The 21,646-nt window shown below is 41.6% G+C and overlaps 3 protein-coding genes and 1 pseudogene across 4 annotated transcripts; 3 read left to right on the forward strand and 1 right to left on the reverse strand.

Annotated features, from left to right (window-relative positions):
- Positions 1-119: 119 nt before the first annotated feature.
- On the forward strand, positions 120-1,298 carry LOC113024458 (lipopolysaccharide-induced tumor necrosis factor-alpha factor homolog). The gene is made up of 4 exons (XM_026171573.1): positions 120-327; positions 417-569; positions 761-935; positions 1,048-1,298. The coding sequence occupies exons 1-4, from the start codon at positions 273-275 to the stop codon at positions 1,163-1,165; spliced, it is 501 nt and encodes a 166-aa protein (XP_026027358.1). The 5' UTR covers positions 120-272; the 3' UTR covers positions 1,166-1,298.
- Positions 1,299-1,368: 70 nt separating this feature from the next.
- Positions 1,369-8,638, forward strand: LOC113024457 (uncharacterized; annotated as a pseudogene).
- Positions 4,778-14,843, reverse strand: abcg2b (ATP-binding cassette, sub-family G (WHITE), member 2b). Of its 2 annotated transcripts, XM_026171572.1 has the most exons (17): positions 14,763-14,840; positions 14,328-14,507; positions 14,030-14,196; positions 13,038-13,097; positions 12,827-12,944; positions 12,589-12,744; positions 12,116-12,273; positions 11,735-11,886; positions 11,297-11,389; positions 10,582-10,733; positions 10,155-10,306; positions 8,320-8,409; positions 6,416-6,540; positions 5,824-5,978; positions 5,654-5,743; positions 5,480-5,532; positions 4,778-5,392 (listed from the first exon to the last, which is right to left on the reverse strand). In XM_026171572.1, the coding sequence occupies exons 3-17, from the start codon at positions 14,176-14,178 to the stop codon at positions 5,245-5,247; spliced, it is 1,851 nt and encodes a 616-aa protein (XP_026027357.1). In that variant the 5' UTR covers positions 14,179-14,196; positions 14,328-14,507; positions 14,763-14,840; the 3' UTR covers positions 4,778-5,244. The 2 variants fall into 2 exon arrangements, with proteins under 2 accessions (XP_026027357.1, XP_026027355.1); XM_026171570.1 differs by lacking the exon at positions 14,328-14,507 and having other exon boundaries at positions 14,763-14,843.
- A 528-nt stretch (positions 14,844-15,371) lies between these two features.
- On the forward strand, positions 15,372-21,089 carry hapstr1b (HUWE1 associated protein modifying stress responses b). The gene is made up of 4 exons (XM_026171574.1): positions 15,372-15,852; positions 18,799-18,879; positions 19,000-19,275; positions 19,368-21,089. The coding sequence occupies exons 1-4, from the start codon at positions 15,657-15,659 to the stop codon at positions 19,604-19,606; spliced, it is 792 nt and encodes a 263-aa protein (XP_026027359.1). The 5' UTR covers positions 15,372-15,656; the 3' UTR covers positions 19,607-21,089.
- The last annotated feature ends 557 nt before the right edge of the window (positions 21,090-21,646 follow it).

Below are 21,646 nucleotides of genomic sequence, written 5' to 3' on the forward strand. Positions count from 1 at the left end.
TTTGATTTTTTACCAATTTCCAGTGGAATAAAACTAAGCAAGATGGCTGTTTGGGGGAAGGTTTGCCCCAGCGCTGAAAGACCTTTCTACCTGTTTAACATGCTCATGGCGCTATTGAACAATAGGTAATACCTTCTTGAACCAATCAGAGGCAAATTCAATTAACAGCACCTGGTACATCTGCTGATGAATCCCTGCTGGACGCAAACACAGGAGGCACATTTTAGGAGTTTTCCCTTGTTTTTCCTCTCACGCTCCCTCAGGCCTTTTAAATGGAATCAAATGTGGATAAGCTGTTTCCTGCACCTACGCCATACTTCTTACCAGGTAAAAATAACCTCTCATCTCAAGCATTGCTTAGTCTGTTTTCCTGTGGTTGAAAAAACAAAAACCTCACTGTGTATCCATTTTTCCAGAGGACTGTAAATCGGATCAAGATGTCAAAGTCTACAAAGTCCACTCACCTTTCACCCGTCCACCACCACCACCAGCACAGCCACCACAACCGCCTTCCTCGTCCTCGTCTTCAGGAGTTTGCTTGCCCAACAATATTCTCTCAGCTGTACCAGGTACAGGCTCTTCTACCTCCATTTTGAATATGTAATGTCACATTTTCTTTGCTCACTGCTAAGTTTAAACATAGCTTAATAATTTATTACTTTAGTTTATTTACTTTACTTTAGTTTTACATTTAAAAAAAATTAGCAGCAATCCCCTTCAGGTTGCATGTCAGCATTCATTTTTAACCTCTTCTCAACAGTGTATGATGCCCCTTTACGTACACCCAGGGCAAAGTTTGTGAGCTATGAAGCTGAGCTGCGATGCTCTCCAGGTCTGGCAACCTGCCCCTCCTGCAGGACTCGGGTCACCACAGAGGTCACCTTTAAAGCCGGGACTTTTGCGTGGCTCGTGTGTCTTGTGTTTGTGTTATGCGGGTGAGAGGCATTTAAACACTTCAGTCTGGTTGTTTTTTTGTATCCCAGCATCGATCACACATTCGATTTCTAAAAAGTCAGAGATCAGCATGTGGTTCTTTCCGCCTCACAGGTTGGTGCTCGGCTGCTGCCTGATTCCATTTTTTGTAAACCACTTTAAGGACGCCTACCACAGTTGTCCACGCTGTCGACGGGTTCTTCACGTGCACAAGAAGCGGTGCTGCGAGTGAACACACAATTGCTGGAGTCAAATGCACGTTTAGACATAAGAGCACACGAGTTCCTGTTGTGTAAAATTCGATATTTTAAACGTTTTAATCAAATTGTGAAAGAATCCTATTAAATAAATGTTCTGTGCCAATCTTTCAAGCTTTATTTCTTTGTTTTATTTAAAATGCAGAGCAGGGAGAAAAGCTTAATGTTTCAAGTGACCTTTGTTTGCATAGTTCACTGCACATCCAAACATCCAGCGAGGATTAGGCCTGCATGTGCACCTGTACTGTGCATAGTAAACGTGCTCTCACTAATCACTCTGGAGGATTAGAGGTGTAGGTTTATTTTAGATGTTTGAGCCTCAGGGTAATGAGCATCATACAAGCCCTTTTTTTTTTTTTTTTTTAAAGCATGCCAACAACCTCCCACTCACAGCTCAGGTATAAGGCATCAGGAAATGTTATTCCTGTGTAGAGGAGCACTGGTGGATCCGCGAGGCAGTGACGCACTTGCAGCCAGCTGACCCTTGCATGGCTGAAGATGCATCAGAGTATCTCAACTCGGTCAGGAAATCACTTTCCTCCCTAGTCCATTCTTTTTCCTTTCGACACTTCACAAGCAAAAGTGAACTCCTCTCCTACTTGATGCTGTGCGCTGCCAAAATGCCCTTCATACCGCCAGTGTCCATCACGCGCTCTGTGTCAGGACTCGCTGGGAAGGAGAGACCCACCAGCAACACTTCATCTGTATCTGCTGTGACCAAAGCTTTGAAAGAAGACAAAGGCGGCTCAGTGAAGGAGAGGCTGGCTTTGAACTTGAAACAGCTGGGGAAGAAGAGTCAGCCCAGGAGTAATCTGCCAACAATTAAAGGAGTGTCAGGGGCAAACAGAAGGGAAGGCTCGCTGCCTTCATCCCAGAAAGGCAGATCTCCTGTCACCAGCTCAGAGAGTCTGTCTAAAAGACAGCAGCACAAACACTCTGGTCACACTTCTGTAAAGAGTGACTCACAGGTGAAGCCTGTGAGAACCAAGGATCAGCAGGAGGTCCGTTTCACTCTGACTCTCACACCCGAGGCTGTCCTCCTGCTGCAGCGGAGAAACAGCGAGAAACACCGGCAACGTTCAGTCGCCAGAAATCCCGCGAGTGGATCCACCTTGGCTCCCGGAGGAGCCACGGAGTCCCGACGCAGGAGGGAAAACGTGCCCAAAAGGCAGAGAAACGGCTCTCACAGCGGCAGAGTCCCCGCTAAAAACAGCACTGACGCTGAGCTCGGAGACATAAACTCAATTCTGAAAATCTCCCTTTTGAATGAGCGGCACAAGTACGACGACGTGGAGTACGAGGAAGAGGAGAACTACGGCGTGGATGAGCGCGTGATGCTCAAATGTACAGAGTGGCTACGTGGGCTGGAAAACGCACCAATGACGGCGGGGAACAGGCTGAGTCGGAGCGCGAGCAGCGTGAAAAGTTTCTGAAGGTGACTGGAAATGAGCGAGCGCCCGGGATTAAATGCGCGTTGTCATGGTAAATGTCAAATTTCCCCCATACATATTTCCAGGATAAAAAATGTGATGTGATGTCATTCAGCATGATGGTGTCGTGGCTATCTCTTTATACTATTGGATTACAACTACAAGGGCTGTATGCAGAAGAAAAAAATATTTATTTTTATTTTGTGTTTTTGAGCCTTGGGTGTTAAGATCCACTGAAATATTTTGTGGAAAATATATTTTCATTGACACATGGCTTTCTAACAAGGTGCAAATGTGCAAGGACGAGAAGACACAACTGTTCACTGACTGCCCGAGCATGCGCTGTGAGGTGCAGTGCACAGAGCAACACAGCTGCTGCAATGTGTAATCTATAGTGATGCACGAGCCTCAGGAGGATTTGCACGTCACAGGATCGTCTCTAATAAAGATAGATAAAGATAAAGATCTCGCACAAGATGACACTTTATCCGCAGTTATGCAATGTCAGAAGAGTAACCGATGAAGTGTAATTAAAGGGAAAGTCAGCGTTTACTTTGATTTTTAATGCTTTTCCTTAGTCTTCTGTGCCCTCACTTTAAATTTCACAGCTAAGCAGTTTGCACCATTACCGTCATTTGATCAGTATCACGTTTTGTAAGACTTGCAGTCAATTAAAAAAAAAAAAAAAGAAATTAATAAGTTAAAAACAGGGAAACTTTTAAAACTTTTTAAAGACAAATCATTTGTACTTTTGTTTTTGTAACCAACACTGTCTAAGAAAGCGCTAAGTAGCTTTCTACGGATTTAAGGTCTTGGCTTGGCAGTTGTCAGACATTTCCTCGTGCACACACCAAGTGCGCATAGTATATCAGCTTATCCACCTGGGAGTCAAATGTTACAACACGTGTGATGGTTAATGCTATAGAGCAGGGCCCTTAATCATAAGGCCAAGGGCCAGCATTGGCTGGGCAAAGACTCGACTCCAGTCCACAGGACTGTTGAGGAGTTGAAGGAGTATGGGCTCAAATTGAGGTCATAAATATTTTGTAATTGTAAATCAGGATTTATGTGTAAAAAGAATTTGTGTGTCTGTAAAAAAAGATTTGTTTGCAGTGTTTTGGAAATTACAGTCTTCACTAGTGGAGATAGTTACAAAGCTTTCTTTGTTATGAATTAGCATACATGTGGCATAGCATACATACAGAGCTCAGCAGCCAGCGCAACAAATTCTGGATCCTTTGCTTTTAGTTAGCATTAGCAGCACATCCTATGTCCGATGTGAAAGTACCTTTATGCTGAGCACTGCGACTCACAGCAATGTTCCCGGGTCAGCCCGGACTTTGTGTTAAACTAATCCTAAAGTAATAATGGTATTTCTAACCACTGATATACCACAACTTTATCCTTTCAACAGCTACTGAAAGTTAGGGGACCTAGCTGCTATCAGAAATTTTTATAGAGATCCTCCAGCTTCAAACTGTATTACCCTTCAAGGACCTGCAGTTCAAAAAAGCACCCCCTCCAACAGCCAAACCCATCTGTTCTCTGATTGGATAGTTACATTTGTGATTGACATGACATTGGCCAATCAGATGAAAGGAAGAAAAATCGGGTCAAAATTCGTACTTGTAACTTGTAGAGTTTGACACAGTTTTTTTTGGCTAAGTCCACATACAAATCTTTTTACGCACGCACGCACGCACACACTCTTTTTACACATACAAATCCTGATTTACAAGTACAAAATATTTATGACCACAATTTGAGCCCATAAAGGAGGGCGTAATTTTGGACTTTTACACTGAAGTCATTACATAAGATATAACAATTAAATGAAAGTCTTGATGCAAGCTCAATCATCAAGGTAAGCAAATCCCAGAAAGTTGTTTATCTGGAGGTTATGTTTCCAGTGGGAGAAATATTTCCTCACTCATCCAAGTGACTTCTTAAGAAATGACATGTTTCTCCCACTGAAAACTCAAAGTCCAGATGAACAGAACATCCTGGAATTAAATGACAGAAAAAATGAATGTTTTTCATTGTCTCTTTAGAAATATCATTTTTTTATAATGTAAAAAAAATAAACAAATAGGATATTTTCTGAGAATTAACAAAAACTTTCAGTTTTGTAATTACAGGAGAGTCTGAGCAATGAGCTAAACCAAATTTTTCTTTAATTTAACACATTTTTTATTTTATTTGTGCTGACAGGTTTCTTCCATCTACTCTGACAACATTTCTTTATCATGCAAAAAACTTTGAGATACTATTGAAATTTCACTTGTTTTTCTTCTATGATATTCCAAGGGACTTTAAATGGACAGTTAGACGTCTTTACAATGACAGAAAGAGGAATTTCACTAGTGTGGTCCACTTAACATCAATGTGGGCAGCATGTGACCCGGGATGTAAAATGAGTCTGACATCCCTACTTTAGAGCTTAAGTGAGTAAAAGATTTTAAATGTAATGTTTTACAGTATAAATTGATCTGAAATAATAAATAATAGTAAAAGAAAGCTCAGTCTGGTGGAACTATACAAAACTCTCCAGTGTTGCTTTTTTTTTTGTTGTTGTTAAATTACTAAGAAATATACTTTGCTGCTTATGGACACATGAATGGGCATCATTTCCAGCGGTTGATTCGTCGCAACTGGACGTAGGCCAGGCACATGCAGACAAATATGATTCCCAGCAAGGCCACCACGTTCCTCCAGAAGCCCCACACGGAGTAGTCGATACCTTGCTGTTCCAGGAAATATTCCCCTGAGATGCTGAAGCACAAGACACAAAGACACATTTAATCTGTGTGTGCAAGTGTGTGCATAAGTTTTAAACAGTAGCTACGTTATTTCACTCACACTGTGTTGTTGCTGTACAAAAACAGTCCTTTCAGCTCGTTAATGTATAGAGCCTAAGAAAGAGAGACAAAGAGATCAGGCTGAACAACCTCCTCACTTCACATAAAGGCACATTCAGCCCCAGTGGTCTCATTCTCACACACAAATCCTCCTCCCTTGCTTTCCGTGTCTTACATCCAATCCATATTTGAAGATACTGATCCATTTCACCCAAGAGAGCCAGCTCAGCATGGCGTTGAGATTGACGAGAAAACCACCAAAGACCTAAAACATAAAGAGGGAATGAAACTCTTAAGTGCCTATTCCTCTCTTGTACATGTCATATATGAGTCTTAGCATCTCACCATCATGAAGACGAAGGGCAAAGCAATGAGGATGTTTGCCATCGCAAATGTAGAAACGCTCGCTGAGACGAGGAAGGCCAGACCAACTCCTGCCAGACTGACCAGAGACATGGTCAGAGCGAAACAGAGGAACGTCTCAAAGGCAGGCTTCAACCCTGAAGGAATGGTGGACACGTGCACACAGGAAGACAGGAAATTATTGAGCGGGCTGCTCCTGGCACAGTGGCAGTGAGATCAAATGGAAGCTTCCAAATGAAAATTAATCAACAGCGGCTCAATTAATTAGGAAGTAGATTATGGGGATCCAGATTTTATTCATCAAACCTGGAACACCCTTGAGATGAGGCTCAGCCTGTGCAGAAGGAACTGGGCTGTTTCCTTATTCACTAATTTACTGCATCCAAACTCTCACTCATACTGCAAAACCACTCTGTGGATTTGGAGTTAGCCCTAAATAAGACATTTCATGGATGTGAATGAAACACCAGCAGCTCCTCTCTGTACTAACTGACTGTATCAGAACATCTTTCATGATACGACGCAATGTGTGTTTTGTATGTGTATGTCTGCTTGCATGCAAGGATGATGTTACCCATCATGTAGTAGGCAATTGCTGAAAACACAATGATGGGAATCATGCGATTGGGGATGAGATCAGCAAAGATCTTGGACAGGAAGTAGACGGAGGTACGGTAATAGCCGCTAGAGTTCTCATGACTGCAACAAACATTAACAGGGAAAAAAACAAACTCAAAAACAATGTGAGAGGGTGAAAAGGGTTAGATTCACTGACAATTTGAAAAACAGACTTTTTTTAAGCTATATTTTATATCAAAGTGTGATGCAACTCATAAGCATGCACCTCTTCTAAAATTAAGCTCACGCTAATTCATTGATGATTGAATTTAAAAAAAAAAAATGCTTTAGAAGGCAGCAACACCACACACTTGGTCAGGACATCCTGGCTATAAGTCCAGTTAGCTATCGACAACAACAGGCTGTGCTGGCAGCCACCTATCACTTGCACCCAGCAACTTTTACAGTAAATGGATTTGACAAGCTATGCTTTTAATAAAACAAACTTTAAGCCTCAGTGCAATTTAAATGGGTGAGTTATACAAAACAATTACTCCCAGTACAGATATCACGAGGAGATCAATTATCTATAAACTCGAAAACATTTTTTTTTAATTTTCACAAGACTATAAACATGTTAATTACTGCTGTGAAGTCTATTTTAACATCTACAGGGATTGACTTGCTTTTGAAAAGAGCCCCAAGTGGCAGCTAGAGGAACTGCAGTTTTGGCATTTTGGCTGTTTTTTTCCAGCCCCTGAGATGACTGCCATGTGAGTTTGGTTTTCTTGCGAACAGCAGCCAAGATGAATTAGCTGATGAGTATTAATGAGGTTATGTTGCCTCTCTTAACGGGGCTCTAGTCCAGAGTCCTCGCAGAGAGAGCATAACCCAGATTACTTTGTCATACCGGTAGTTACAATTTACAAATGTCCAAAAAATATGTCTCATGCAGGCAGTCATAAAGCCTAAGGACTACAAAACAGACACACTAATTAAATGTGTGTGTTGCAGGCAGATGGTGGGTAACACCTTTCTCACCAGTGGCTCTTCCCAACGATATGAGCAAGTGATAGAAATCATTTGTCACCTTTAAGATGGAAAAACACATAAACAAAATTATTCTGTTTACTTGTACAGCTATTCTTGTGAGAGTTTTCTCCATTACAATCAGTGAGAGGCCAGCTTGTTTTATTTCACACCTCTTTAAAAGCCTGTCTGAGGGCTAAGACTCAGTTTCAGGGTCAATGTTAGAGTTAGGTAGGGTTAGAGCTCCGGATTTATTTGTAGTCCTTTGTGAATGCATTACTGTAAATGAAATATAGCCAACAGAGCATGACTGGCTCTGCTGGAAAAATTAAAGACCCTTTGCTCTAGTCCCTTCTGTCTTTTCAGAGTACTGTTGCATTTTCCTGGTGTCCCCTGCATTTACCAGACAACTACAGGGATCACCCAACTTTCCCAAAGTATGTTTCTGTTTATTGCTATACAACTGGTCTGAATTATATGTCGAGAAGTTTTAGAGTACATATGGTGCCAGCGACCCTTTTGGACTGACACAAGAGTGCTTTATTGGTTGTAGGAATCTGATTGGGTTCTTGTAAAAGGCTCTTTCTTTTAAGGGGTCCCTGTGCAATAGTTAGACATGTGTAGTGAACCACAGCTGAAAACACTGTATAACAAATGAACTATTTTCTCTGACTTGAGTAATAATGAATAAAAATCGCAATGTCCAGTTGTTTTTGGAATGTCGTGTAACCTCTATGAAAACAAAACTACATGCCTTGTTTTTATGATTTATCATCTCTGTAACTATGGTGGATTTAAGAATATAGCAGCTTTGGCTTTGACTGAAGAAAAATACAGAATAGCACAAGTCACACTTCTAAAGGGCACACATAAGCTTAATGTCTCACTCACATGAAGATCGCCCTTTCATTTATAAAGAGTTCAACAGCAGAAAGATTCCCAAACACCATGTTGATGATAAGGAAGAAGAACGCTCCACTCCTGCCATTAAAAGACAAAAGAGACAATGGTTTAAAAAGTTAAGAACATGTCAGCCATGATACATTACTGTGAAAATTATTTGTCACACCTACATGTGTCATCAAACAAATGTTAACATTAGACAAATATAAGCAGAGTAAATGTAAAATGCAGGATTTCATTTAGCCATCCATTTTCTTCCGCTTATCCGGGGCCAGGTCGCCAGGGCAGCAGCCCAAGCAGAGAAGCCCAGACCTCCCTCTTCCCAGCCACCTCCTCCAGTATATCTGGGGGAACACCAAGGCGTTCCCAGGCCAGCCGAGAGATACCCTGCCCTGGGGCCTCCTCCCGGTGGGACATGCCCGGAACACCTCACCCAGGAGGCATCCTTGTCAGATGCCCGAACCACCTCAGCTGGCTCCTTTCGATGTGGAGGAGCAGCGGCTCTATTCTGAGCCTCTTCTGAATGGCCGAACTTCTCACCCTATCTCTAAGAGAGAGGCCAGCCACCCTTCGGAGGAAGCCCATTTCCGCCGCTTGTATTCGCGATCTCATTCATTTATTCAGGATTTCATTTATTAAGAGGGAAATAAACTATCTAAACCTCCCTGACACTGTGTGAAAATGATTTGCCCCTCAGAACATCCAAAAAAACTGCAGGTCTCACTTGTCTCAGTTAAGCTCAGTCTTCATGATTCAATAAGAAAGAGACTGGGGAAAAAATGGCATCCATGGGGGAGTCAAGTGGAAAAAAACAGCGACCACAAAGAACATAAATGCTTGTGTCACATTTACCAAAAAACATCTTGATTATCCACAAAACCCTAACCACAAAAATACTCTGGATTGATGAGACAAACGCTGAACTCTTTGGAAGGTTTGAGTCCAGTTGCATCTGCATAAAAGTGACCCAGTATTTCATGACAAGAACATTATACTGACAGTCAAACATGGTGGTGGTAGTGTGATGGTCTGGGGCTGTTTTTCTGTTTCAGGGCAGCTTGCTGTAATTGATGGAAACATGAATTCTGCTCTCTACCAGAAACATCCTGAAGGAGAATGTGTCACCATCAGTTCATGCCCCGAATCTCACGAGCACACTTGAGTTATACAGAAGGACAATGACTAAGAACACACCACAAAATCCACCTCTGAATGGCCAAAAAAAGGTTTTGGCGTGGTCTAGTCAAAGTCTGGACTTAAATCAGATTGATATGCTTTGGCATGACCATAAACCTCAAACAACTCACGGTGTAAAATGCTCCAACGTGGCTGAATTAAAACAATTCTGTGCAGAAGAGTGGGCCAAAATTTCTTCATAGCACTGTAAAAAAAACCCATTAGAAGTTATCGCAAATGCTTGATTGCATGTCTTGCTGCCAAGGGTGGCACAACCAGTTATTAGTTTTAGGGGGGAATCACTGTTTCACACAGGGCCATGTAGGTTTGGATAGATTATTCCCTTAATAAATAAAATCATCATTTGAAAACTGCATTTTGTGTTTACTCGGGTTATCTTCATCTAACATTAAAATTTGTTTGACGATCGGAAACATAAGTGCGACAAATATGCAAATAAATATGAAAATCAGGAGGTAGGCAAATACTATTTGACTATCTGGAACCAAGTGGCCTTCACAGTAGCGGCCCTGCAATAATTCCCTACAACAATATACGGTTAAAAACATTTTAAATTATATTATGTGGAATACAGAGGTGAAAATGGAGCAGATACCCTGAATTAAACAAAGCACACTGTTGTGTACCTGTTCTGTAAAGCCTCGGGCAGTGTCAGGGGCATTTGGTAATAAATGAGTCCCACAAGAATGGCAAAGAAGATGTTGAGAGCCAGTTGGGCGTAGGAGGTCTGAGGGTTCCTCAGAGTGTTCAACACTGTCCTGCCACACACCACACGCATCTAGCTCACGCACACACAGATGCACCACACACACAGACACAAAGAGGATAATTATCAACATTTTTTATGAGTAGACAGTAAAACTGAGTCGGATCAGCACACAGCCAAGCACACTGAGATAACAGCTGGCTCGTAAACTCTGTGACATAACCTAATAAACTCACGTCTGCTTCTGTTAATCATTAAACTAATGAGACCTGAGATTTCCAACAACCAGAAAATAATCTATCATTTTAAAATTAAAAAATGTTCTCTGCAACTGACGATTTGCTCACCTGATAGAAGAAAGAGGTGGCGTAGTTGGCCGGCTTGTCTTCACCTGTGACCCCGTCAACAATGCTCTGGTTCACATGGTCCAGCTCCTCCATCATATTCTGGTACAGCTGGGACTGCTGATACTTTATTGCTAAGGGGTTTTTGCAATTCTCTTGGGTGAGAGAGGAAATCACGGTGTCAAGTTAAGGACAGCATAATAAAAACATGGATTTATAACAGCCACCCAAGAAATCTAAGTGAGATGGGTTTGGAGATGTAAAACTGAGCAATTACTCCAGAAGTGCTTAGTTACGTAACACAAACCTTCCTTTACGTCACGTTAAGTAAACCTAGCTGCCTCCCAACTCAAAGTTCAAACATGCTGCACAAACATGAGCTTGGTTTGTAATAAGTGAGGCTTTTATAGCCGCCCAGTATGCGGCAGGTTGTGTTATGAAGCAAAAACATTGTAGAATATAGTTTTTGAAATGCTGTTGGAGCAATCTGTGACCGACATGTCTAAAACTGTAACTTCACCAATAACTTTATCCAACATTGATTTTTTTTTCTTACTCACGAAGCACCAAACCATGCTTGGATATTTAACTGGTGTTACAAAGAGTGATTTGTCTATTTTAGAAGGTTGTCTTTGTGTGTGTCTCTCAGCAAAAAGTAGTTGGTGGTTGGAGAAGCGAAGTAGGAGAACATTTTTTTTAACTGTGAATTATTACTTACCTGCCATGTCCCATTGTACTGTTGATTTTGTTTCTCCATTTGTGATGTCCATGAAGAAGTCAGCTGGATTGTTGAAAGGCTCAATCTGATAGCCTGTGCAAAGCACACACAGACATACTGATAAAACCTCATTCAACTTTAAAAGCATACAAAATCTGGATTTGAGGAAGTGCTACATCCATTCATGAATCCAAGAACCCAGTTCAGGGCTGGATTATCTAAATAATCTCAGATCATTTTCACACTGTAGAACAAAGTTAAGTATGAACATATAAATATAAAACAGGACTTAAGTCATGCCCTGACTTCTGACCTCATTCAGCAGCTCATATACTGTATATTTCCCTTTGGTATTCAACTGCTCATCATTTTTTATAGGATTCTCAGTCAGAGTCTTCCAACTTTTACAGTAAATATACAAACTCATGCATTACATACCAAGGTCTGTGAAGTACATCAGGGCATGGTCTGCTGCTCCTGCATACACCACCTCCCCTTTATGCATCAGTGTGAGGTGGTCAAACTGTTTGAAGATGGAGTATCGGGGTTGGTGGATGGAGAAGATCACAGTCTTGCCTCTTCTGGACAACCTTCATACATTTTTGGACATTTTTATTACACAGACGGCAGTAGATGGTGACATAAAGAGATCATTTACACCAGAAACACCAGCATAGTGTAAATGTGAACTAAAGATAGCAATGAACAGCACGCTGCTGTTTGACTCTACCTAATTTTATACAGCGTGCTTCGGTTTTGTGTTATTTGTGTCTTTTGTGTATGTGTGTAATGAGTGATAGTTAAGTAGTTGCGCTGTACTTGTGTAGTAGACCGATGATGCAGTTTGCAGTGTTAGAATCCAAGCCAGTGGTCGGCTCATCCAGAAACAGCAGAGAGGGAGACGTGATGAGCTCCATCCCAATGCTGCACCGCTTCCTCTCCCCTCCTGATACACCACGCAGAAACTCCGTACCTATCTGAATACACACACGCAAAACTTGCTTTGCATCTAAAATGTGCAAAAAGGACAAACTAGAGTGATACTTCTGTTATAAAGTTTGATTTTTCAAAATAAAATGGGAGAGTAACTTTTCTTGTATGTAAGTTACACCAAAACACCAAACTTCAATGTATTTTTGTAGCGATTATATACAGTTTAGTTGGTACTGTGGTCTCATAGTAATAGGATTTAAAAAGCACTAATGATAAGTTATTTTGCATAAAATACTGTAAGATTTTTTGATATTTCCTCTACAGTTTAAAAAAAGTAGTTTGTGCATGGTGCTCTGTACCTTAGTGTCAGCACAGTCTGTAAGGCCCAAGTCTTCTATGATGGTGTTTACTTGCTGGTGTTTATCTGCTGTGGAGTGATCCTTAGGGTTCAGACGCAAGTTGGCACTGAAAAGCAGGTTCTCTCTCACGCTCAGAGTCCCCATCAGAATATCATCCTGGAACCAAAAGGGCGACGTAGATAAACCACTCACCAGTGTGTGATGTTAAAAAAATATGCATCTGTTTGCATCTGTGTACCTGAACCACGTAGGCAGAGCTGAGCCTCAGGTCAGACGTGACGACTTTGCCGTTCACCAATACATTTCCCTGACGCAGTCCAGCTGGATTTTTCCTCCCTGCAAGTACATCCAGGAGTCTGCGATCAGGATAAAAAAAACAAAACACATCATTGGGTGGCCTGTTCATGCTTATAAACTACTGACTATGTATTTGCAGGGAAATGTCTTACGATGTTTTACCGCTTCCTGTGGCACCCATGATGGCATTCATCCCCGGTCTTATGATCCCACTGCAGCAAGTCATGCAATGCTTTAGTGATCCTTAATACATAATCCACAAGATACATTCTTTCTACTCAAGCATTGGAGGTTATACTGTTCATTTCTTTCAATGCTTTCTGCAAAATGCAGAAAATAAAAGAAGATGACAATGCTATGAAAATAAAACGCTACGGCCAAACACATACATGTGTACTTTTAGCATTCTAAGTTACAGCATATTGAAAAAGTAGAGCTGCAACTGAAAACTAATGTTATTTACACTTTTATTGCCTGATTGACCTGTACACATTAAAGAATTAAAGGAAAAATCAACACAAAGTGACTTAGCAAGGTGATAGACCAAAACACGTCACTAGAACAGACTCACTGCACCTCAGTATTCCTTAGTCATGGCACATTAGGTCTCTAGAAATCTACTTGAGGGGTAAACCCCATTCTTTTCAAAGATACTGACCAATGTGACCCAAAGTCTACCATAGGCGTTTAGGTAGTTGGGATCTGGTGATTGCAACTGCCATATTTTATTGATATTTTCATAATCATCAAGCCATTCAGTGACACTGCTTAATAAATATGAACTCAAGTGGATCCAAGTCAAGGAGCATAAAAGAAACCACCTATAGTTTTGTTTTTTGTTTTTTTGAATTTGTCACTCATATATTTAGGTGTAATGAGAGTGAATCCAGTCTGGCTCAGGTTTTTAACCTGCCAGAACATCTTTGACTCTTTTTCCTGATTAACAACAGAACAACGTATAAGCTCAAAAAGAACAATGTGGAAAGTGCATAGAGTATTTCTATGAGACCAGCGTAAAAACGTTGACTGTCACATGCTATAGTTCCAGCATGTTATCGGTCACCACACAGTAATAAAGCTGTTATATCACATAAAAGTATATGTAGATACATTCACATTCTCCCGGGTAACCAGCATGTCCTACCTCACATCATGGAGGATGATCTTTTCGGGCCCTATCTTGCGGCAGAACTTTGTTTCTTGAACACAGTAGAGGAGGTTGCTGAATGTGACAGTTGGACCCCGGTCCTGAAAGTAGTCATCAACACGGATACTATTCTCCCCCTTAGTCATGTTCAAAGAATGGAGTTGCTAGCAGAAAGAGAGGAAAAGAGATTCTGGAAGCTGGGTTCAAAAGAGAGAAGCAGTCTGGCACAGAGACCTGTGCAGGCTGAAGGAGATACAGGTGAGTGAAAATGTAATCAAAAGATATCTCTTATTACCCATCGGAACTTTGGACTCTCTCAATCCTTAAAGAGTTGTGGCTTACTGTGATCATGTGGCACTGAACTCTCCCATTCAAAATCACAAGCACAGCAGTAATTCCACCCATGAGCATTACAATCTATGCAAGTAATTTGATGGCAGCTGGTGATATGCGTATAGTATAATGCTGATTACCCCTATGAAAGTATTGCAGATGTCAGCCATTCTACCATACCTATACGTTAATACATGTTTATTTATACAGGTAATTTATACACAGTACGATTATTCATATTCATGAAGGCGACAGCAGTATTAATGCCAGCAAGCACAAATTCTGTCATGGTCCTGGGTCGGTGACCCAGCGCTGTGAGTTTATTATTATTATTTTCTAGTTTATTCTGATTTTGTATTAGTTCTTTGGGTTTGGTTGTCGTGTTTATTATCCCTACCTGTGTCTCCCTCTGTGCTCTGTTCGGGTCCCCGAGTTTTGTGTTGTAAAACAGTCTGTGTGTTTCCTGTTTTACTTTGTAGGTCTGTGTCTCGTTATGTCCATTAGTTCCAGCTGTGTCCCCTCCTGTGTGCCATTTCCTGATTACCTGGTGTGTGTATTTATAGTCTGTATCTGCCTGTCCTCCTCCTCGCGTCGTCTGCGTTTCTCTGCTAATGTAACATAAATAATGCAAGTACTGTTTTCTGACTTCACACTTTGTGAGCTACTGTTTGAGAAAGTCTGAGTATTTAGGAGTATTTGTGTACCATGATTGTTACTTGGTCTCAGTGACTACTGTTCACTCTACTGATACTGATCTTGAATTTAAAACGAAAACAAAGAAAAAGTATGAGCACAAACAGGGTGTCCTTAGACCTTTGACCACACTGATTACATGTACGACATTTCCATGGTCGGGCTGCCCCCTAACGCACGGAATCCACTGTAACAGGCTATAGAAAATCTTCTGGGTGGGATCAACATTGTTTTTCTCCGACAATTTGTCTTTTTGTCACCGTCCAATCAGGCTTCGTGTTCAGCATCAAGCACCGCCTATAAAATTGTTTCTACCAATCTATTTTCAGCACATTGAGATAATGGGAGGGGCAAGCTCCAGAAATTCCGAGGTGTTGTCATTGCGTTCCTCAGTTTTGTGTGTTTAGCACTGGGTGTACGGGTGGGGTGTTAAATATCTACAATGTGGCTATAACAGCAGTTCTGGCTTTTATTTTGTGTACTTTGACGTATTGTTCCGGTATAGCACAGAAAAGTATAGCACAGCCGGGAAATTAAAAATCCTGTATTTTACACGAAGGTTAGCTTATAAGCTATTAGCTAACGCCTAACGTTAGCTATGGAGGAGAGGAAAGAGGAGGGAGAAGCGGAGATCCAAGAGCACGGCCCCGAGCACTGGTTCTCGAAATGGGAACGGCAGTGCTTAGCTGAGGCGGAACAGGATGCGCCAAACGAAGAGGAGTCCGAGCAAAGCCAGCAAAAGCTGTGGCACCTCTTTCAGAACTCAGCCACGGCGGTAGCACAGCTCTACAAAGGTATGTACAGAAGATGCCGGAATTCAAGCTAAGCTAGCCGCCTGAGCTAACATTATCGCTGGGCGGAGAGACACAAAGGGCACTATTCACAGCTTTTTCTCTAAAGTACAACCGGCGTTGTTTGTCACCGTTGTAGTTTGCAGTTGGACTGGGAGGTGTATTCTTTCAAACAGAGTTTAAAATCGAGTCTTCGTCGCTTCTCGTCTTGATTATCGTGACCCTGTTCCTTTTGCTAGCTAACTATACCACATGCTAACGCTAGCAGCCGCTAACAGCCGGTCACCGTGTCAGAGCGTCGGACAACAAGGCTGAATGTAGCTCACGGTGGCCTTAGCTGTCAGAGGTCTCACTGGTTTAAGGGATTGAAAAGAAGACACGCTAAAATGTCCCCGAAATAACGGGTTAACTTGCCGGTGCGGGCGTCACGGGTTTATTACAGTTGTTCGTCGGTTATGTACACGATATGGCTTACACAAAAAGTGTTTTGTCTGCCGGTTATCAGTTATACAGCTAGTCAAAATGGCGAAACACAGGGAGGAGATGGTAGACTGAAAACAAGACATTTGTTGACGCTTAGTCGTAAATTTTTATTATAGCGGTGTTGTGGACGTCCAGAAGTTAACGACACAAAAGACGGTTTATACCAAGACGCAGTTCAGTTTCCTCTTTCTGGGTGCAATGATTTTCATTACCAGAACAAAATGGCGAAAGGATTACCATAAATGTTCTTGTTGAAAATTTGTCCTGCCCAGATATGTTTGTTTTTTTTGTTTGTTTGTTGTTGTTTTATTTTTTGTTTTGTTTTTGTCTTTTTTGCTCTGACAGCCTCTCATCAGGACCAGAAACTCGCTGTAAATTGTGATCCCTTAGTTATTCAGATTTGTCCTGCAGGGGTTTTTGTGTGTTAAATGCTTTAGTTGCCTCGAATTGCCTTGATCACCAGTATATGGGATTTATTTGATGTCCTATCCTCAATATTTATGGAGCTCTATTTCACCAGTACAATTACGATGTTTGTCCACCACTGTCTAGAAATCCTGCTTGGTCAGGTACTTCTGTTTACAAGACCCTCCTCCCCGTGTGTCCTAAAATCAGGAACACACCTGTACATGAATACACTTATGAGCAGCCAGTGCAGAAAAAATGTAAGAGTTTCTAGTCAGGAAAACTGCATTTATTTTTTGGGTCATGAAAATACTATCATTGCATTTCTTTTAAAAATAAAAAAACTGGAGGTAAACATCGCACAAGTTGTTGATATTCACATAATTTTACTTAAGCATCCTAAGCATATGCATAGTTTTGAGAGTTTTAGTTTTAGCCTTGAGACTTATTGTGGTGGATACTGAATTTGAAAATGCTCAAACAGTGTTTCTCAAATCTGAGGTCAATCAGCCAGTCTGCTGACTCAGTCTTTAGGGTGTCTTCCATTGTAGCCAGAAAGCTATTAATGGATATGTGGATCATGACTTCCTGTTGTGTGCGTCAGTCAGTGTTTGCAAAGACGCATACATGTTAAAAGGTGACAAAGTCCATGGTTTCTTGAAGATTAAATGGTATCTATTCTTTAGCTCCATGGCACCACAGCCCTGCCGAACTAAAAGTAAAATCATTTTAGAAGCAACTCGGTGGCCATCTTGTAGCACATTTTTAGTTTCAGTCCCCATCTGTACAAGTAGGAAGAGAACCATAGCCTCAATTTCAGTCGTTAGTGGAACATTAGTTAAGACAGTAAAAACTGTTACAAAAGTTTATCATCTTCACCTTAAATAGGGTATAAAAGCATCCCATTATAGAAAAGGAGTATACTTTAGTCATTGTAGCACAGATGCAGAAAAGTTCCAGTTACACAGTTAAAGCAGTTATGAACCTTAATGTGCACAGGTGTCAGAACTGCATTATTAAGTAATATTTTTCTTGTTTTGGCTGTTTGGCAATGGGACAGCAGCCATCTGTCGCATCTCCCATTGATTTCTGGGAGTACAGATTTTCCTCATTTTTTGAACTTCAGTGCATTAACTCATTGCCATCCATTCTCCTTCAGGATTTTCTGGTAGAGAACCAAATTCATCGTTCCATCAATTACAGCAAAATCTACCTCAAGCAGCAAAGCAGCCCCAGAACATCACAGTACCACAACCATGTTTTACTGTTACAGTGCTCTTCTTTTTATGGCATTCTGTGCTGGTTTCAGCTATTGTCTCATCAGTCTACAGAACATTTTCTCAGAAGTCTTGGGGATCATGAAGATGTTTTTTGGTAAATGTGACACAAGGTGGTGGTTTTCCCCTCAACTCTCCCATGGGTGTCAATTTTGCCCACTCTCTTTCTTATTGTTTATATTATGAACTCTGGCCTGAACTGAACCAAATTAGGCCAAATTGTTTAGATGATGATCTTGGTAGTTTTGTGACCTCCTGGATGAGTGTGTACGTTCCTGGAGTAATATTGGTAGGCCGGCCACTCCTGGCGAGGTTCACCACTGTGTTTTCTCCATTTGTGTATAATGATCTCATTGTGATTCACCTTTAGAAGTGCTTTTGAAACCACTTTTAGGCTGATAGAAACATAGTCATTGATATCTTGGCTATTGAGTTTCCTTAGTCATGGCATCATTTGTTGCTTTTTGATATCTTTTGAAGCCTACTTCATTTTGTCAGAGAGGTGTTTTAACATTTTTTATTTATTTTTTTTTTAAAGAGGGGACAAACACTTTTCCATGGGACTATATAAAGTCTCAGATAAAAATCAAAATACCAGCAGACCACAAACCGAACCAGTTGCTGCAATTTGACCTTTTCTACACGTTATGCATCTGTTTATAGAGTAGATATTTATGTATTGCTCATTTAATTTTCTGTTCGTTCACTTGGTTTTTAGCTCTCATTTCTTTTTGTTTGTCTGCCTTTTGTTCTTGTCGCTAAAGAATAATTTTGTAATTCACAGATCGAGTATGTCAACAGCAAGGACTCTCCCTCTGGGTGCCCTTCCAAAATGCAGCCACAGCTGTCACTAATCTGTATAAAGGCAAGTAAAATGATACTGTTAACCATTATGTGGTTCAGCCTTTTTATAGCATTTTATATGTACAAGTTGCGATTGTTGTGTCCAGAGATACTGAAATTAGGCATCCTTGTATGTCATCAGAGAGTATGGAGGCCCGCCAGCGGAGCTATGACCTGGGCATCCACTTAGGCTATCAGCGCAGGAATAAAGAGGTGATTGCATGGGCGAAAAAACGCAGAAGAACTATAAGACGAGAAGAACTCATTAGCTTCCTGTGTGGCAAAGTTCCACCTCCTCGTACAGCTCGCGCCCCACCCAGAGTTTCCATGGTATCTGCGAGCAGACCGTCACCTTCGGAGACTGGCAGCTCAGTGGAGACCGACCTGCAACCCTTTAGAGAGGCCATCGCACTGCATGGTTAGTCAAAGCACCTGAACGCTTTATGAAGTTGCAAGGCTCGAATTCATATAAGTTGTCTTATTCTTTTTTCCCCATCTCTTCTTTTCCAGGCCTTAGTGGTGCCATGGCCAGCATCTCTGTGCGTTCTGGTCCTCCTGGTTCCCCAACTCACCCTGCACAGTCTCTCAGTCGTCGTAGGAACGGGCTTCATGATGTGGACCTCAACACCTTCATAGCTGAGGAGATGGCACTCCATTTAGATTCCACCACCAATCGTAAACGAGGCCCTGCCCCCTGTAGTGATGTCATCACAGACTCACCCACGCATAAACGTAACCGGATGCTCTGAACTCTTCCCACACCACTGATCCCTCCTCTGTCTGCTCCTCAGTGGCCAACTGGACAGCCGATGGGGACTCGCGCCTTGGCCAACCACTGAAATCTTCCTTAGTCGCAATGCTACAAATAAAGAAAAAACTGTTCTCAGCGTACATATTTAGCCCCTCCTTTAACCCACTCATTTTCTCAGCAGGAAATTTGGTGTTGTCTCACACGTCCTCTCAGTGGTAGAGTTCTGTTCCTTTTAGCAGATTTACTTTCCTGTTTGTTAGCCCTCTGTCGATCTGATACTGAGGCAAGCACACGTTACACTTGAAGTTCTCGACGTGCAGAATGTTCAGTTGAGATGGTGGTTGTTGTTTTTTTTGTTTTGTTTTGTTTTTTTGGGGGGTGGGGGGTGGGGTTCTGGCCGGGCTCCTTTGTGCTTCACATTCAGTGATCAGATGGACCAGACTGTTGCCTGCAGTTTGCGGTTATCTTCCCCTCTTTCCTCAGGCATACTTCCTCCTCTTTTGAGTGCTCGCCAAACCAGACTGAATCCGGGCTCCTTGGGAGGCCAAACTGCCTCCCTGCCGCGTGGCTCAACTCAAAACGCTTTTCAGCGTGTGCATCTCATTCTGCTGCTGTGTTTGTGTATCTGACAGCAGAAATGCCACTTACTGTGTCGTACTTGTCTTCGCCTTTGAGAAAGCTGCTACAGTATCTCTGGTTTTTGTGCAACAAAGAGTGTGTGTGCGCGTGTGTGTGTGTGTACGCTTGTGGACGCAGGGTTCTGGCAAATTCAGTTTCCACTTCACAATTTTCTCTTTTATGAAATTCATCCCATTTTATTTTTCTTCAGTTGCTCTTTACAGTCCAAGCAAGGGTCTTATCACGAAGCAGGTCATTCATATCCACACAGATAAGTGGGGTGACGGGGTGGGGAAAGTGAGATGCATCTTATGTCTTTTATCTCTGCATTTTCTTTTTCTAACCATGCTGTTACCTGTTGTAACGTTACAAATAATACAAATGCGCTACGCACAGTTTCCATATCAGCGTCCAGGAGAACTCGATACAACACAGGCTCTCAAATTTTTTGCATTCTGAGCAGTAACAGTGTTTCAAAGGCTGCATCTTTGTTTGCATATGACCCAACAGTAACTGGGAGACTGTTGCCAATAACTCGTCTCTTGTTTTACAACCCTTTCACACCTGTGACTTCAGCTTTAAATCTAGAAAATTACAGGGGGCAGCTGCCTGTGAGCTAGTGGAGGGCCGATGGCTGTGATATTTTACTTTAGCCCGCTCATGGACTATTGGGTGTGTTGAGTCAACAAGGCACTTGTTTTTGCTGATTTCACACTGCTTTGTGATACAATCTTGTGTAATGTGTGTACATAACATGTAGGTGCTGTTATATGTGGTACATTATTGTAAAAAGGAGTGCAAATCCATTAGGATGTCCATGTACAATAACAATTCTGACATTAAAGAACAGTACAAGTGTTCAACTTGTTTGAGTTTTCTCAGTTATGTTCCTTGTGTTTAGTGCAGGAGGAGTTTTTCTCGTTTCTGTGGTATTTTAATAAATGCCTCAGTTGTTGGTCATAAAAGAACACTAAAGGGTAGGACGAAGTGGAGAAACCTGAGCCTTTCAGGTGTTAGCTGTCGCAGTGCTTCTCTGTTAACTCATGCCTTTTTCATTTGATACCAAGAATAAAGGATCATCTGAATGCTGCGCTCAGTCTGCAGAAGCAGGTTACCTCGGTTTGTTAACATTGTGCAATTCATTGTTGCCACCACAGGGGGGTGACAAACTACATGCTACTGCTTTAAGAGTTTTAAGCAGACACTTCCATGACAGGAGTTTGTTTTAATAAAAACAATCTCGTTAATCTAGAAGAAATTCTTACATGCAAATTTGTAAATTGGCAGCATTTACACACAGGGAGGTGTGTTGAAGGGCAAACAAAGATAAACAACAAATATGAATACCAGGGGAAGAACAAGCTGCAAGTGAGCAATGCTAGTGCTGCATTTGATGAGGAACCAGGAAAAATAAAAGGAA

The sequence above is a fragment of the Astatotilapia calliptera genome, chromosome 6, assembly GCF_900246225.1.
Source record: "Astatotilapia calliptera chromosome 6, fAstCal1.2, whole genome shotgun sequence".
In the NCBI taxonomy this organism is placed as follows: domain Eukaryota; kingdom Metazoa; phylum Chordata; class Actinopteri; order Cichliformes; family Cichlidae; genus Astatotilapia; species Astatotilapia calliptera.